We start from the raw sequence: 16,677 nt of genomic DNA, 5'->3' as shown, positions 1-16,677 counted from the left end.
AAATCCGGTGTTTCGGAGCTCAATCGAATGGTCCCCTTTGCCAGAAATAGTCAAGGAGTCATTGGCTGGGGCAACCCCAACAACTATCAACCCACTGGTACCAGAGACAACAAAAACATGAACCAGAACTCGTCTTTTGTGCCCACTGGGCCTCGAAATCATCAGAACAATGGAGCTCAACATTGCCGTGGAAACAAGAACCAACATGCCAATGCCAATTGGAACAACGGCCGCAACGCCAACGGCAACAACCATTCCAATGCTAATTCCAACACCAACACTCATTGGAACAACAATCGAAATGCCAATGGCAATCAATGGAACAAGAATCGGAACGGCCATAGCAATGGCAAAGACGCCAACAATCACGGTTATCAGACTGGCAACCCCAACCCTAACTACAAGGGCAAGAACTTCCGACCAGACTTCCACCGTACTAGACGGGAAGATGTTGTAAGTATTTCCATTTCCCCCTCATTTATATTGATGATATGTACTAACTACAATCATAGAGCCAAAGTCGAGTTGACCAAGGAGTGAGCCGTACCTCCGTGGGAGCCAACCCTGGTCCACACTCGCGTCTGCAACGACCACGCCAGAATACCTTGCTCGGCCAACAACATCAGGACTACGATATTGAGATGATGGATGCCCCATCGTATGAGCCAGTAAGTCAATATTCTCTTTTCCCCTGCTTTCCCTAGGTAACAGAGCAAATGCTAACAATGAATATAGAACGACATCGAGATGCCCGATGCACCACCACTCTTCCAAGAGTTCGCGCAAGACCCAGTGAATGAGATCCATGACCTAAAGACGAGGCTCCAAGACATACTAAACTCCCTCCAGAGAATCGAAGCTCTTACCATGGGTGCCTACGCGGTCAAGGAAATCGTTAGTCCCCCATCTTTCCCTACTTTTCCCCCCTGCCCAAACCTCCATCTTCCGTCCTCCAACCTTCCATCCTCAGGCTTGCTTCCCCTTCCCGTCCCCCACACTGCAAGGCAATCCCGAGTGTAATTTCTTTCTCTAACCAACCTAACAGGCCCACGCGATGATCAAAATAGCTACCGATCTCGATCCTAGCTTGATCTCCAACTGAGCTCACCAGATCAGCGGTATTGCCAACCCTGCTCTCAGCCCTCATTGGTACAACGTGTCCCAAGCCATCCTGTCCTCAACGGAGTTCACCCATGACCCCTGGACGCCCCCTGACCTCTGGGTTCCTCAATCGGGTGTATCCTTCCTTCAAAATAAGCGATCACCTACCCCAGAGTAGGGCAATTCACATGGCTTCGTGACAGGTGACACGGAGAAACAGTCGTCTGGTCCCTGCTCGGACGGGTGCAACTGGCCCGGCTGCAGGGAAGACCAGGCGAGATTGACGGAAATTCGGTGGAAACGACGGAGAAGCAGAGGAACGGGAAAATGAAAGAAAATTGGGAATTGTTACTTGCAGTCCCGGTCATGGTTTTTTTCCCCCGGCATCCAACAATTGTTAGGGCTGGGTTTTCCCATGACTCCGTAGGAGAGGGCACATCAACATCGCCGAAAACAAGAAAACTATACACTTTGCCCTCTCGACGGCTCGAATGGGGGGATGTGCCATTGATTTATTCATGTGGTTATATACTAATTCATGTTTGTACTTATACGGTTTTCCTGGGAGTCCCTCGCCAGGCCATGATGGTTGGAGGACTTTCGGGCTTCCGGAAGGACGATGTTGGAGGAATGGCAAATTGTGTTGATTCGGTTGTCTTGTGGGTTCCTCGCGATGCCATGGTCGTTAAGGGACTCATGGACTTCAGGATGAAGACATTGGAAAATATTTATGTACTATTCTTTGATTTCTGGGGGCTCCTGCGATGCCATGGTCGTGGGGAGTTCCTAGATTTGGAGATTATTTGAAGAATGTATTTAGAATCAATGTTGTTGCACACTTGAAGCTGATCTTTGTAGACAGATGTTGTAGACTACTTGTTAGCTGACGATGTGAAGACAGTAGACGAGTTTTCGGAGTGGGAGGGCTAGGAGGATGGGGGCGCCGATGAGGAGGTGTAGGCTGCGTAGTTTTTGAAGCGCTTGTAGTCTGCTTCGCGGGTTTGATGGAGGGTTGTTTGAGGTCTTCGGTTGACATCTTGGTTTGGTCTTTAAGGGTTTTGTGATTGGTGAGGTTTTGGTATTACTTTGGAGTTTGGATATTGACACTTACTGTGTAGTTCGTGCCTATCGGGGCAATTTGTGGGATAGACTCGCCAGTTGGCTGAAGATTTGCCAGTTGGCTGGAAGAATATAACAGCCCGGACAGAGGATTTTTCTTGGTATCATTTGGAAAGGTACTGTGCACATGTCCTGTTCACTTTTCTATAGCTAGCCCCTACTTTACAGGCACACGCTTGAAGCCTGACCAAGGTATCGCCCAAGTCATCTTAAGCCATCTCACTGTGTAGAGTGTAGACTTCAACTACAACTAGCTATTCGGATATCCCCCTTATGATACCTTATCATCTCACTCAGCTCATTCGTAGGCAACATGTAGATAGATCTAATTCGGAATTAATGCCACCTCACTTCCTTCAATAGACTGCGCCGCTTCTCCCCTCTCATTCTGTCTTTCCAAATGCTTGTAGTCTTCCATCACTATGATGTACTGCTTATAACGGATTTCCCGATTAGGGTCCGGGGACCCCAGAGTCCAGACCCTTTAACTCGATCATGAATTTCTCCGTACCGTGGGTCGTAGGTGCTTTGAAGCATGTCCTTACTCATTTCTATACTTTGTATGCTCTTTGCAGCGTTCCGACAGCGCTCTTGGTTGCGGCGGCTGTGGATTTAGGTTTGACAGGTCATCCATAGGGAAAGTATGCTGATCTCACCTGCCGACATGCGTTTTGGGAATCGGAGGTCTGCTCAATGGTCCATATATTGAGCCTTCTGAATCCATTTCTTCCTCTTTTCTTCTTTCTTCTTCATCTATCTCCCTTACCTTACACCATCCTTTCCTCAATAGGTTATTATACATATACTTTGAATACCTATCTCGAGTATACTTCGACCGACATCAAGACGTGGATGTACCATCCACTCAAACATCGACACCCTCAAAGCCTTCCGACATCAACCACTGAAGGCTACAACGAAGAAGAACGCACGATGACATCCGTGCAGTTATACTACGAAGAGGCCCCGGCCTTCGACTGGATAGGTTTCATTGCTGGTGACAATGGCAGTCTTGACCCACGGTAAGAACTCTATATAGGTCTCTTCAACTACATGTGAATACTGATATCTTCACAGGACACTAAAAGTCCACCAGGTGGCCCCGAGATCCCGCCACCTCTCCGACGCATCCTCGGAATCGGAAGAGACTCAATCTTGCGCTTCCTCAGAGCGGTCATCGCTTGATTCATTCCGGATAGAGTCTGGTCCTCTGTATCTGGAACACGAACCTCCCTTCCCGCGACCAACTAGCGAGTCCACCCTCTTTGGGCTGCACAACCAGATCAGACGTGCACCACGCAATCTGAGCTGTGCCGACTCGTTCGGGGAGGAAGATACAGATTCGCTCGATACGTCGTCCACGGACACCGAGTTCGAGAGTTCTCTGTTTCCGTTCTGTGGGCGTGTGCCATCACCGTCCGAGGATTCAACCGCGTCTTCCCACATCTCTTCTTCTGCCTCCTCGTCCAAGCCCGTTGAGTCTCAGTGGTTCCCTCTTCTGGTTGGACGAGTTATAAAGACAAAGACCCACAAGGCATGTCGGGCCTTGAAGAAGATGCTGTGTGGGACATCTATATGATCCTTTTGAGGATCATGTTTTCTTTACGTTTCCCTGTCTGCTGTGGTGGATCTTCGTGATTCTCCAAATACACTCCTCTTGAGAACCAGCCCCGGGGCACTCTTTCTAGCTGGGGGATTCATCCCAAGAGGTTTTAACCCAGTTGTCAAGCACGTATACCCATGAAAGTTATGCTGTTATTAAGCGAGAAAAGCACAATAAAACCAGTTTGCAATTTCATCATTCAACTGTAGCCATAAATGTAGACATAGATGATCGTAGAAGAAAGCGCGGGAGTGTCGTCGACCCAGCCCAAAAGCGGTCGGGGCACCTGCCTATCCCGTCCCATCTCGGCAAACCTACCTCACCCTGGTAAAGCCACCGTGAACAACTGCGGCCGCATCGCATCATCAACAACACCTAACTATTCAAAGTTTCCCTCCAACCATTCCCACAAAACAACAGCTACCATGGATCCCTTCTCCGTAGAGGGCGGTAAGACCATCAATTCCCACAAACCCAACCACCGCTAACTCCAACCCCCGCAGAGAGCTCCTCAACATCCACAGCGCCTTCCACTCCGGCTCATACCAAAATGTAATCGACTTCGACACGACCACCCTCTCCCCCGAGAACCAGCTCCCTGCGCAGGTCCTCCAGCTCCGCGCCCAGATTGCCCTCGGCCAATACGACGAAAGCCTCCAGGCCTCTGACGACATCCCCGATCTGTCAGCCGTCAAGGCCCTGGCCCTACACTCCGCCGGCAAATCCGACGCAGCCCTGCAACTCGCCCAGGAGCTCGCAGAAAACTACCCTGAAAACAGCACGGTGCAGGTTCTCGCCGGCACCGTTCTCCAGGCCCAGGGCCACAGCGAGGAGGCGCTGGCGCTGCTGTCCAAACACCAGAACAGTCTCGAGGCGTGAGTTACCATAGTTTCGCGTGTGGGGGGAGGAAGTTCGCAGTACCCAATGGAACTGACAATCTCCGTTTTTGCTAGTGTGTCTCTTACTGTGCAGATCCAGCTGCAACAGAACCGGACCGATCTTGCGATCAAGGAGGTCCAGGCCGCCAAGCGCTGGGCTCAGGATTCGCTGCTGATTAACGTTGCTGAGTCGTGGGTTGGGATGAGAGTGGTATGTTTTGACAACGTGGCTTTGGGATAGATTAGGAAGTAAGTGCTGACTGTTGTGTTTTGCTATAGGGCGGCGAGAAGTACCAGTCTGCTTTCTACGTCTACGAGGAACTCGCTTCCGCACCGGGCACCTCCGCGCCTCTGTCTATTGTTGGCCAGGCTGTTGCTGAGATTCATCTGGGTCGGCTGCCTGAGGCTGAGGGCTGCGCTCACTGCCGCTCTTGAGAAATATCCTAACGATGTCCAGTTGATTGCCAACAGCATTGTTTTGAATGTGTTGGCTGGCAAGAACACTGAGGAGCTGGAGTCGTATGTCATACCTTTCATATCTGCTTAAACAAATCATGGATCCCATTATGCTAACATTGTTTTTTGCTTAGGCAATTACAGCAGGTCGACCCCTCTCATGCCCTTCTTGTCGATATCCAGGAGAAGAGCGAGTTCTTCGATACGGCGGCCGCCAAGTTCTCTGCCAAGGTGGCATCGTAGAATCGTGTATCTGCTCCATATATTTTGTTGTTTTGTTTGATCCGAGTCAGGAAAACCTGTCCTACTTGTTTATGAAAAGACACGACCTCTCACTCTTGCAACTGTTTAGTCCCTAATTTGAGAGATGCCATATACTGAACTAATCTGCACTGCTATCCCATCCAAACTCACAGCCTCGCAGCGAGCCACTGTTTCAACTCAGTCGTCGTCTCCATCTCCTCCTTAACCCTAGTATAAAACGGCGCATCATGCGACTCCTCTGTCCCAACAACACAACTAATCTTCGGGAACACCGACTGAATCTTCTTCACAAACTCCTCAACCGGCGAAAGCAAAATCTCATCCGAACCAACAAGAATCAAAATCCTCTCCGTCCGCGCACCAGCCCACCACTCCGCCGGCGCATTCAACGGCTCATTCCAATTATCCGCAACCTTCCCATCAACATACTCTTGAGCCCACCTAATCAAACCTCCAGGCGTGATAATATCCTTCCACCGGTTAGACTCCATGGACGGCCACTGCGTGCTGAAGCTGATCCACGGCGCGTACGCGAAGACGCCCGCCAGCGGCGCATCGAGCGGCAGGGGCTCGATCTCCGGGTGCGGATGGGAGAGGTGCAGAAGGGTTGCGCTGGCGAGGTTCCCGCCTGCGGAATCGCCGCCGATGATGACATTGCTCGCTGACCGGCCGGTTGTGACGATAATGTGGCGGAGGGCTTCGACAGCTTGGCGGAGTTGGGTTGGGTATCTTGTGTGGGGAGTGAGGCTGTAGCGGGGGAAGAAGACGGCTACGTCCTGGCCGGTCCCGTTCAGAATGCTGAGCATGTCGAGCCAGAACTCGAAGTGCACGGCTGATGCGGGCATGGCGAAACCGCCGCCTGTTTGATTTTGTTAGTTTGTGAATCCTTATGGTATGCATGGGAGTAGGGTTTGAAGCGTGGTTGCGTAGATTGGACTAGGACGTACCGTGATAGTAGACGATCACGTTCTTTGCGTTCTTGTTACCGAGCCAGTAGCCCTCTGTGTCGTGGGGAAGCGGGACGACCTCGAGCGCGAGACCGCGCTTCTTCATGACGGCTGCGTAGGTCTCGCCAGTTGAGGAATTGATGTATCTATTCGGCAGTAGGTCAGTATCTTCTTTGTACCTTTCGTTGGGGCTATTCCAAGAAAGAAAAGAGATCACATACTGTTTCTGTTTATCAGTGGACCGATCAACGAGCTTCCGGATAACAGATGCTATGATATGGTGATCATAGCGCTTGGGACTAGCTTTACCCCGGAAAATACCAGTGACGGCAGCATAGAGCATGCTCGCATACAGCGACAGGTGCACGAAAGGAATATCAGCCTTCTCCCAGAAGCTGAGATTGAGATCATCTTTAGGAGCCATTCTGAATTCGAAGTATAATAATTGAAAAGAGCTACAGAGGAGGAGAGAGTCTAAACAAAGGAAATCCTCTGGAGGACCTCCCCTTCCCCGATTTTATAGATCCCCCCGCTCTTTCCCATTCCCTCGGCATTATGGGGATCGATCCGGAGCCGCTGGGCTTTGATTGGCCTTGGGCAGGTCCGGTGGATCGTGGCCGGTGCAGGATCCCAGGGTCTGGGGACTCTGGGCTAGCGTTGCCGAGGGCTTCCCCATTATCATGCGTATGACGAAGCGCCCGGGAAACGTTTGTTCAAAGACTATGCGGATATAGCAGACACAAACGGATCGAGCGATGTATTGACTTATTAAGGCCCTAAGGGCAGGTTCGAGGGGTCCTCCAGCACTGAATGTGTGGGGAGGCATCTGGCGTGGGCGCGTCGGTTCGGATTGCCATGTCCACTTCCGAGTCCCGATGGTTTTCGGATCGGCGATACCTTTATCAGCGCACATCAACCAGTTTAAAGGACACTGGAGATGGAAGTCTGGAAGATCAATAATGTGAGGAGATCTCAGATATCCCATCTCAAAGGTCTATAAGAACATGTCTGGCCAGGTGGTTGCCAGGTGAACTGGGGTACGGTGTGGTAGGGGTTGCCGTTCGACCGAGAAAGATCGCTCAAGCTGTGCCAATCCAACATAAAACGGAGCTGCTCGTCAAATGACACAGAGGGTCACTGGGTAAATTCGCCAGTAAGGCACGGTGGGATTTCTTTGATCAAAGAAAAGTGAGCTTTTTCTGCGGAAAAGTCGCTAGAGGGATGCTGTACTGATATCGGCGACGTACCTAGATGAGCCAGGTTACGTGGGCATACATGGGGTACGTGGTAACTACCAACAAGAGATACTCTTTGGCCATGAGAATGGCAGGGGGATTGGACAAGAACCTTTCATCCAAAGGAGACAAGAACCTCATGTGTTGGAAGACACAGCTTCACTTTTCCAAACCCTGCCATCAGCCGAGCCTAGAGCCGTACGACACGTCAACCGACGATGGCTTGGGCAGTGTATTGTGTTATGCTGACCATGCACAGCCAGAACTTATGCTTGGTTTTCCCTCGTTGTTGATAAAGGCATACGGGCAAGGACAAAAGGTCCGAATGACGTCGAGCTCAGTCTAATCAGACCAACAGGGGCAGTGGTGACACAAACGTGGAATAAAAGTCTGCGTTGCCTCACTTCCCAGACAGGAGAAGATAATCGTATCTGTTTTCTGTTAGTTTCCGAAAGTTCTGGCAGCCTGGCGTCTTCAAATGAAACGATACTAGCTTCGTGAAATACGATGCGCCAAGTTACCTGACATGAATCATGACTATTGTCTTGGTTAGAGCTAGCAGAACGAGGACGAGAGGAAGGCATATCCAATAAATGAGTCTGAAAAAATATGGGGCTCGAGGTTACCCTCTATAGACGACGGTTGGAGGAAAACTTCACTTCGCTCTTAACGCCGTAGGGGCTACGATCCAATTGGTCTGTCTTCCTTCGGGATATTACCTATCTTTCTTTCTTTGGATAGACGCGTATTTGAAACGCAGTACGTTCCATTGGAACTTAGCCGTCTCAGAGCGATAACCCTGGTATATAACAATGTCTTATATATGGGCTGTATTGACCACAACGGGACAAAGCCAAAGCCCTCATATTGTTGGTTGCTCATCAGTATTAGCGCTTTTGAGTCTAAAAGTAACCTTCAATCTAATAAGACCCAGAAACCTGTGGCAAACTGAGCACTCATTCAAGAGTGACAGTTGGTAGCTGCTTGGACTACGTAGTATGCCCAGACTTTCGAAACACATAGAATCATAGTTGTGCCAACAATACGTCTCTAACATAAAAACGGAAGATAAGCTGGCGCCATAGGGAATCAGACACTACATTTGGCGAGGCAATGCGTTTCTCCAGTGGGTGACGCGCGACTAGCGAAACGAAGACGGTTGGACAGAAGTGAAGTAGGCCGTAGTAGAGTCTAACCAGCCTCACCTCTCTCCTTAGCGTACCTGAAGGCGTGATTCTAACTTATCGTCCAATCGCCAGTATTTAAACTTCCTAGCCCGTGATGTTTTGGCCATCTCGAGTCTATGGCCCTTGCACATCAGAGTCCTCTTTTGGCTGCTAGCAGCCAAAGCGCGATGTGGTCGGTGGCTTATACTACTGCCAGCGACGCCGTCGTATCCTAATCAGTAATAGCACTACTCTAGGCAATGAATCTATTGGCTTCTGTATAGCTAGGCCCTGGAACGTCAGGCAACCATTCCCAGAAACTCCCTGGTTCAGCCCCTTATGTGATGCGTGTCGAGCAGTGATTCCCCGTACACTGACATGCCCCCTGCGGCACTCAGCCTCGCCTTTTCCAGAAAGCTTTGTGGGCAAATCAAGGCAGAGGAGAGCCTGCATATAAAAGGGTCGTCTGGATGGCCTTCCCTTCTTTTCGATCAACATTTTTCCTCTCATCCATTGTCTCTATCACTTCCTTGGCGAAGCATCATAAGATATCTTCGGTTCAATCCAGTATCTGTCTACTCTTTGCTACTCCGCAGAATGGCAGCTTCCAGTGACCCCGATTGGGTTGAAAATCCCTTGTTCGAAGACTCCGAAGAGAACGCCGCAGAATTCGGAGAGAACACCGCGGTGTCGAAGCTCCATGGTCTGACTGAGCGTCGAAGAATCAACAACCAGTATATCACATGCATACTTGGAGAGCATGGCGCGGGAAAGACTAAGCTTGCTTACCAATAGTCGAAGACCATGATAAACACATACGAGGAGACCATTTGGATCGATGCCAGAAATGGGGAGACCATGGCTGAGAGCTTTGCAATAATCTTCGACGAGTTTGCAAATTCCAAAGTAATCCCTGACGGAGTCCCTGTCGACAAGTGGAAGGCGTTGAGGGCTCTAGAGATCCTCAAAGACCTGCCTATTTGCTGGCTTATGATCATCGATGGTTGGAACACGGAGCCGCCTTTGCCCACAAAGGACAACCAACCATGGTTGGCCGCGCTGACCGTTGCGCCCCAGAAACGTGGCACAGTCTTGATCACGACTTGTTGCCGGGATCTGGTGCGTCTGGTCGACACACCGGCCGAGAACAAACCGCTGGTTGACGCCGGTAGCCGCATATTGACGGAGCATTTCATCTTGCCTGTATCAAGCAAGGCGAATGCGCTGGAATTTCTCTACGGCTTGACTGCTTTCCCTGACACACTACACAGGTCACCGGAGAACACGGAGGCCAGGGCGATAGTGGGCAGCCTTGAATGTTTTCCTCCGGCTGTCATGGAATCAACTCAGATCATTCAAGAACATCATATCACTGATTGTACCTTCTTTGATGAGAAAGGGTCCCGGCCCGAATTGAATGACATAGTGCTCAAATGGTGGTTTACGGGGCTAAACTTGAACCAGCCATACAGTCTCCATGACGCGTTGAGTGCCTCGTTCGGAAGAATGGGAGCAACGCGAGGCACGATCATGGCGTTGTTGTTCATGTTTCGGTGCTCTTCCTATGCTGTCGACACGGAGTACGTGAAGTTGGCCTATGAGCTCAAAAGAGGCACCGATTATGAATTCCCTTGGGCGGAGATCCGCCGTCCGGAGAGTGGTTACTGGGATGCTGCTAGTATCGAATGGACGAAGCTTGTTGAGCTTGACCGGGTGATTGAAGGTCTCCTTAACTCCTCGGCTTTGACGTATCACTGGAGATCCCAACGCCCTGCGATGCCTCTAGCAACTCAAGAATGGATCCAGGCCCAGCTTTCGCGAACTGAACAATGGAGAATGGCGGTACTCGCCCTTGAGGTGATTCTTTACATTGAGCACAATAGGGGATATTCCGGGACTCCAAGTTACAAGCAAGTGAAGACTTTGTGGACGGAGATATATGGGGGCCTTTGTGAATCAATTCACATACCCAACATCGGTCCGCAAACCCTCCTACATACGATCAGATATCTGTATTCCACTGGCGCCGAGAACCTACCACCACAACCGCCAACTGGTGAGTAGCCTGAGGTTGTGTAGTGTTGGCCTCAGGCAACCACAACTTCTAGTCTCCTTGGCAGTCCAACTCTCTTTCTCTTCATTCGCACCACGGTCAAAACCCCTCAACGGCTACTGGGAGGTTGGAAATATGTGTGAGCATGTGGCATGTGATACCCAGTGTCTCGAACACTAAGAATGCTCTATTAACCGCCAGAGGCCAAAGCTTCATGCTGTTGGTAATCCATATTAGCTGTGAAGCTGTTGGTTTTTCAGCAAGTACTGACGAGTCTTACGCCTTAATTGGCAGCTGCTCATCACAACTCTAGGGCGTCCGGGATATCAAACCTAACAATGTCAGTACCTCATCACCATCTGCTGTACTGCAGCTATGTACGTCGCAGTCCTTGTCCGCCATATTTCCTATTCTGTTGACACTGAACCGGGTCTCCTCTGCAACTACGTTGGCTCACAGCGTAGGTTGATGTACCTTAAATATGGGCTCGAGTTTCCTGTCTTCTTCCGTTTCCAGCTTATTACTTCCGGATAATACCAAACCCTCGACTCCAAGAAGCTTCGGGGATATTTTGTTCTCAACCCTCTGAGTTCTATACCGCTCGCAAGCGACATGATGGATTTATCTGAGCCTACACCCGAGGATTGGAGATACTCCCAGACCCCAGAGTTTGACGTCGGCCCGTTCATTGGGAGAGACGACGATCTCATGGAACTCGATGCCATGATTGAGGCGAGAAAAGCGACCACTGACACGCTCAAGAATGTCACTGCAGTCATTGGCACCAGCGGCCAGGGTAAAACACGTCTCGTTTGGGAATATTGCCGTCGCGCTCGGCAGGAGGGAAAATATCACGCAATATTTGGATTGATGGTACCGATCAGAAATCTGTCTTGGAAAGCCTCGCACAACTTTCAGGCATGATCTTCGGTTCCCAATCTGATACTGTCTATACCATGGCCAACAAGGTCGTCGAGTTTATTGAGAATCTGTCGCACCCTTGGCTGATGGTTTGGGATGATGTCGTTTGGGACGGGCACAACCTCCCCGAAGACATTGCGAACGTGCAGGGACTGATGCCCCGCGGCGGGAAATCAAATGGAACAATGTTCTTGACGAGTCGGCGTCTCGACCTGGCTTGCCTGAACTCGGGAGCGACTCGAGAGAATTTGCTCCACGAGATTTGCTCCATCTCGTGGATCCGATGTCGAATGTCGGTTTCCACTACTTATATCCCTTGGCAGAAGGTCATGCCCTGGACCTCTTTTTCGGGCTCTTGTCACCCCACGAAGAATGGGTTCGAACGCCTACCATGGAGGCGAGAGCATTGAAGATCATTGAGTACTTGGGATGTCGACCTTTGGCCCTCGTACAAACCACGAAGCTTATTCTGCATTTTGGTCTCATTGACCTTTCTTCTTTCTTCCGAGAATATAAGAAGCATTCGGCCATTATGAGGTCCGGCATCTCCTTACTGCGATCGAATCAGAAGGACAACGAAAAACGCCTTCGCGACACGCTTGATGATGATATAGCAGAACTCCAGCGAGGGACCTGCCTTCATACTTTCTTGCTTCTGGCCTTTTACACTATGTTTGATTGCTCGTCTCTCACTGAGAAGCTCAGCGAGGCCGCTGCTGCCTCCAAGGTCGGCCTTCATTACTTGTTTCCATGGGGCCGTCATTTCACCAAGTCCACCGGAGAATGGGATTCGGAAGACTTCCGACGTGTGTTTGATTATCTGCATTAGAAGTCGATTGTGCGACTTATCAAACCGAATCACCTGAGCACAGAGAAACGGTTTTATAGGTTTGCCATCGAGCCAAGAGTTCGTGAATCAATCCAGAAGCGAATAAGGGGCCATAAACACGACAAATTGCGAGAATGGCTAGGCAACCTAGCAAAGGATGCGATACATTACATATATTCTCAGTCGACGTCGGGCCTGACCGGGCTCATAGTGACACTCAGCTGCAAGGAATGGCTGTTTTCTCACATGCGCAGCATATGGGAGAATTCAGGAGTGTCAGCCATCAAAGGCTCTGACCATTCAAAATGGTCGTTCAAAATTCTCCATAATTTCGCTCGTGACCTGCGCAGCCATAGAGCTTATGATCTCGCCGACGAAGTCTGCCCATTGATGCATAAGAAATTGGAAGGACTGCGTCATTACAATTTCGAACATGCATCTCCAGCACACGAGTCACTGGTTGGGATCTTTCATATACTTGAGATATACCGCCAGGAGAGCACTTCCAATGCATCCTCTGAAGAGGAAGACTGTATCCTGCGGACAATCTCCAGTCAAGCAGTTGCAGCCCTGCTCACCAGAGCTTAGATGTACCATAGGGATGAAAGCTATGAAGAGTGTGCGTGGATGCTTCAGCTCGCAATGGCGGTTGCCTCTAGCTGCCCCGATCTTGATGATGACCAAAATGATCGGGCCGTTCAATCATTGAATAAGATATGGCCTGAGGCATTGAAGAATGCGAAGAAAAATCTGAACGAGGAATTACTCTTGATGGATTATGCCGCCAACCAACTGGTCAATGAAAACATGCGGCTATTCTGGATAACGCGTGTGACAAATATCTGCGCGAAGCTTGGTCTATCTGGTACAGCCCAGTGGTATGCGGTACTTCAAGAAGAGATCAAGGCAATCAACAAACCTGGGACATTTTGGACGGACGAAAACAAAGAGTTGGTTCGTGGGAAATTGGAGGAGCTTGTCTACATTTGAACACTTGATGTTTCAGCCGCATCCCAGATCCATTGTTGTCTCTATTGCAATTGATTTCTAGTTCACATAGGTAGCCTTACATCTATTTATTGCAACAGTGTTGGTAATACACCGCAATCGCAGTAAGCGCTTCCAAGGCCAACTGGCAGCCCCTTGCTAGTTGGCTCGTGACTGCCGATGTCGACACCCCGATCGGCACAATCTCGTTCCATGTCCTCCCACGAACACACCATTCCTCTGCTGCTTCAAGGATATGGATGCTATGGGAGTGGAACTCCGGAGCAAAAAGAATGTGCTCGAACGAGGGGACAAGAGAGTTCCCGTTATACGGAAGTGGGGACGCCCGTGGATGTGATGACCAAGGCAGATCCGAACAGAGCCTTGGAGAAATTCATCACATCCACGGGCGTCCCCACTTCCGTATAACGGGAACTCTCTTGTCCCCTCGTTCGAGCACATTCTTTTTGCTCCGGAGTTCCACTCCCATAGCATCCATATCCTTGAAGCAGCAGAGGAATGGTGTGTTCGTGGGAGGACATGGAACGAGATTGTGCCGATCGATGTGTCGACATCGGCAGTCCCTAAGGAAGGTTTGGGGTCTCCGTCGTCAAAATTGATCTTATGTTCCCCGGCCCGGGAAGTATCCAGTTGTTTGACGCTCGGGTCCAGTCTGCACAGTGCTTTGAACTGAGGTTCACCAGCGGATGAACATCCGGCGGCTCCAGTGTCTGGCATGATGCCTTGAAAATTGTCAGACGAGTACCGATTGTCGAGTGTGAACACTTCCGTAGTTTGTCCGTCGGGCTGTTGTTGGAAAATATCATCCTTGGTGAGGAAATGGTATGTCGACTGGTTATTCAGGATAGATATCGTCTTTGTTCCGTCGACTTCTCCAATTTCCGTCATGAACCCCTCGTGCTCGTCATCAATGGCCATGGTCGCGAGCATCTGTTCTGGGCCATGCGAATCATCGTCGTCGGGGCCTCCCTTTTCCTCTGAGCCTTCAAATTCGCTCAGGAACAATTGAAAGTCCGGCGGTGTGGCTGACTCGCCCGTCGCAAAGAAGTGCGGCTCGGGGAAGTTGTCGAGAGATCGTTTCCGTTCGTGTCCGGTGTGATACTTGGACCAACATCCTGGTTTCCCGCAGATATAGCATCTCTTCTGACGAGCTCCTCCATTTCCCTGTCGTGCTCCGCGGTATCCTCCTCGTGGTCCTGATTCACGGTTGTTTCCGTACCCATAGCCTCCCCTGCCCTGGCTGTAGCCCCCACGGTTGTATCCATGACCTCTTCCTCCGTATGTACGGTCAGTCCAATGATGATCGTACGCGTCGTATTCCTCAGAAGCTTGGAATTGCCCGGAATGTGGTAGAATGGTCGCATTAGCAACTGCTGATCGCAGCTCCGCCTGTAGCCCCTCCAGCTCGCTCGATGGCCTAAATAGGCAGAGTTCGCACTCCTCGACACCTCTGCAAGCATCGGATTCACCTGTGGTCTGTGAGGTTTGCAAGCTTACAAAAGCAAAAAAGCAAATCTCCCGTCGACCCATGCTCTACAACAGACCCTTCGAGGCCCTCCACTGGGACCTCACTCACTTTGATCAATCTCTTGCGCGAACGCGCTACTTCTCACACTCCGTGGACCCCGTTACCCGCTATCACCTGGGAGAGGACCTCTCCGACAAGAAACAGTCCTCTGAATCTCTCCTCTCCCAGGTGATAGCGGGTAACGGGATCCACGGAGTGTGAGAAGTAGCGCGTTCGCGCAAGAGATTGATCAAAGTGAGTGAGGTCCCAGTGGAGGGCCTCGAAGGGTCTGTTGTAGAGCATGGGTCGACGGGAGATTTGCTTTTTTGCTTTTGTAAGCTTGCAAACCTCACAGACCACAGGTGAATCCGAGCGATGATCTGGTTCCGCAGGCTCCTCCCTCCATATAGTGGTCGCTCTCTGTCTGTTCTCCTCCATGTCAAAGCGCTCTCTCATCATCTTGACCATCAGGGGAAATTCCCTCACTTTTCCCCTAATCTTTAAGATGTAGAAATCCCTCGCCCTTCCTACGAGCATCAGCCGGAATGCGACGCCGAATTGGTGTTCCGGTAAGCCGGCGCTCGCGCAAACGTCGTAAAAGATACCAAGTTTGGCTTCGAAGTTGTCGCACAGCTCTCCCCCATACTTGTCCTCAGCGTTCCCGTTGTACTATTTGACCACGTTGTCGAGCATTTTCGACCACAGTGGCTCTGGGGAGTTTCGTCGGTATCCTCCGTGTTCCCATTCGAAGTTGAAGTCATCTGGGTTGTCTTTCGTGTGGTTCTCGGTATTCTCCCTGATGGGGTCCCTGGCCTCGGGAGTCAGTGAACGGTCCCATTTGGGTGGTACGTTCAGGGAAAAGGACGGATTTGGTATGGTTGGCATGCAGACTGACGACACGTTGATTCTGGGCACGAAGACGTTTGTCGCCAAAGAAGAAGAAGAGATCCAGAGGGCGAAGTTCCGCACGAAACAAACGGTAACACTTTCGCCTGAAACATCTTTCGAATTCAATGGCTGCAGGCTGTCCCAGGAAGGGAAGTACATCCACCTGAGGCAAAAAGTCAAGGAGCGAAGATCAAGCCTATCGATCTGAACGACCAGAGCAGGGCGCAGAGATATTTGGAGCAACGTGCACGAGGTGCATACATTGCGTCAATATGTCAACCCGAAGCCGCCTTCGATCTTTAAGTTGCCACACAAGCCCAGAAGCCAAGTGACAAAGACCACATCCAACTGAACTCTCGCCTTGAATGGCAGATCAAGAACCTCGATCGAGGCCTATGCTTTGGTCGTTCAGATCGATAAGCTTGATCTTCGCTCCTTGACCTTTTTGCCTCAGGTGGATGTACTTCCCTTCCTGGGACAGTCTGCAGCCATTGAACTCGAAAGATGTTTCGTGCGGAACTTCGCCCTCACTGATCAGTGTTGGCAGGTCTACTGCCTGCTTGTCTCAGACGAAGGGCAGGTTGTTGCAATTGCTTGCACAGGTATCGGATTCCGATTGCTATGGTGTTTCTTGGTTGTTCTTCTCTGTCTAAGGGGTTCAGGTGGAAAGGCTGGGTAGCAGCTTGCCTCAGTGACCTCAGA

At 50.5% G+C, this 16,677-nt stretch overlaps 11 protein-coding genes across 11 annotated transcripts; 9 read left to right on the top strand and 2 right to left on the bottom strand.

The window, feature by feature from the left end:
- Positions 1-117: 117 nt before the first annotated feature.
- N7515_004740 (uncharacterized protein) lies at positions 118-1,279 on the top strand (the record flags this gene model as incomplete). Its single annotated transcript, XM_056665484.1, has 4 exons — positions 118-453; positions 513-668; positions 736-894; positions 1,112-1,279. 4 exons carry the CDS (start codon positions 118-120, stop codon positions 1,277-1,279), a joined length of 819 nt encoding a protein of 272 aa, XP_056522434.1.
- A 407-nt stretch (positions 1,280-1,686) lies between these two features.
- N7515_004739 (uncharacterized protein) lies at positions 1,687-1,908 on the top strand (the record flags this gene model as incomplete). Its single annotated transcript, XM_056665483.1, has 1 exon — positions 1,687-1,908. The coding sequence occupies one exon, from the start codon at positions 1,687-1,689 to the stop codon at positions 1,906-1,908; it is 222 nt and encodes a 73-aa protein (XP_056522433.1).
- A 1,164-nt stretch (positions 1,909-3,072) lies between these two features.
- On the top strand, positions 3,073-3,781 carry N7515_004738 (uncharacterized protein; the record flags this gene model as incomplete). The annotated part of the gene is made up of 2 exons (XM_056665482.1): positions 3,073-3,242; positions 3,298-3,781. Coding segments are annotated over 2 exons (654 nt in total), but the record flags the coding sequence as incomplete, so codon positions are not given.
- Positions 3,782-4,248: 467 nt separating this feature from the next.
- On the top strand, positions 4,249-5,400 carry N7515_004737 (putative Coatomer subunit epsilon; the record flags this gene model as incomplete). The annotated part of the gene is made up of 6 exons (XM_056665481.1): positions 4,249-4,273; positions 4,329-4,698; positions 4,777-4,912; positions 4,981-5,106; positions 5,159-5,220; positions 5,292-5,400. 6 exons carry the CDS (start codon positions 4,249-4,251, stop codon positions 5,398-5,400), a joined length of 828 nt encoding a protein of 275 aa, XP_056522431.1.
- A 167-nt stretch (positions 5,401-5,567) lies between these two features.
- Positions 5,568-6,792, bottom strand: N7515_004736 (putative 6-hexanolactone hydrolase; the record flags this gene model as incomplete). Its single annotated transcript, XM_056665480.1, has 3 exons — positions 5,568-6,280; positions 6,369-6,514; positions 6,590-6,792. 3 exons carry the CDS (start codon positions 6,790-6,792, stop codon positions 5,568-5,570), a joined length of 1,062 nt encoding a protein of 353 aa, XP_056522430.1.
- A 2,574-nt stretch (positions 6,793-9,366) lies between these two features.
- Positions 9,367-9,564, top strand: N7515_004735 (uncharacterized protein; the record flags this gene model as incomplete). The annotated part of the gene is made up of 1 exon (XM_056665479.1): positions 9,367-9,564. One exon carries the CDS (start codon positions 9,367-9,369, stop codon positions 9,562-9,564), a length of 198 nt encoding a protein of 65 aa, XP_056522429.1.
- A 9-nt stretch (positions 9,565-9,573) lies between these two features.
- Positions 9,574-10,833, top strand: N7515_004734 (uncharacterized protein; the record flags this gene model as incomplete). Its single annotated transcript, XM_056665478.1, has 1 exon — positions 9,574-10,833. The coding sequence occupies one exon, from the start codon at positions 9,574-9,576 to the stop codon at positions 10,831-10,833; it is 1,260 nt and encodes a 419-aa protein (XP_056522428.1).
- A 601-nt stretch (positions 10,834-11,434) lies between these two features.
- N7515_004733 (uncharacterized protein) lies at positions 11,435-12,572 on the top strand (the record flags this gene model as incomplete). Its single annotated transcript, XM_056665477.1, has 3 exons — positions 11,435-11,618; positions 11,663-11,930; positions 11,978-12,572. 3 exons carry the CDS (start codon positions 11,435-11,437, stop codon positions 12,570-12,572), a joined length of 1,047 nt encoding a protein of 348 aa, XP_056522427.1.
- Positions 12,573-13,160: 588 nt separating this feature from the next.
- On the top strand, positions 13,161-13,562 carry N7515_004732 (uncharacterized protein; the record flags this gene model as incomplete). Its single annotated transcript, XM_056665476.1, has 1 exon — positions 13,161-13,562. One exon carries the CDS (start codon positions 13,161-13,163, stop codon positions 13,560-13,562), a length of 402 nt encoding a protein of 133 aa, XP_056522426.1.
- Positions 13,563-13,718: 156 nt separating this feature from the next.
- N7515_004731 (uncharacterized protein) lies at positions 13,719-15,110 on the bottom strand (the record flags this gene model as incomplete). The annotated part of the gene is made up of 1 exon (XM_056665475.1): positions 13,719-15,110. One exon carries the CDS (start codon positions 15,108-15,110, stop codon positions 13,719-13,721), a length of 1,392 nt encoding a protein of 463 aa, XP_056522425.1.
- N7515_004730 (uncharacterized protein) lies at positions 15,109-16,183 on the top strand (the record flags this gene model as incomplete). Its single annotated transcript, XM_056665474.1, has 3 exons — positions 15,109-15,286; positions 15,599-15,656; positions 15,721-16,183. 3 exons carry the CDS (start codon positions 15,109-15,111, stop codon positions 16,181-16,183), a joined length of 699 nt encoding a protein of 232 aa, XP_056522424.1.
- Between the last annotated feature and the right edge of the window lie 494 nt (positions 16,184-16,677).

The sequence above is a fragment of the Penicillium bovifimosum genome, assembly GCF_028826915.1.
Source record: "Penicillium bovifimosum strain IBT 22155 chromosome Unknown utg000004l_segment0_segment0, whole genome shotgun sequence".
Lineage (NCBI taxonomy): Eukaryota > Fungi > Ascomycota > Eurotiomycetes > Eurotiales > Aspergillaceae > Penicillium > Penicillium bovifimosum.
The sequence above is the reverse complement of the archived record's forward strand: the minus strand, read 5'-3'. Positions and strand labels throughout refer to the sequence as shown.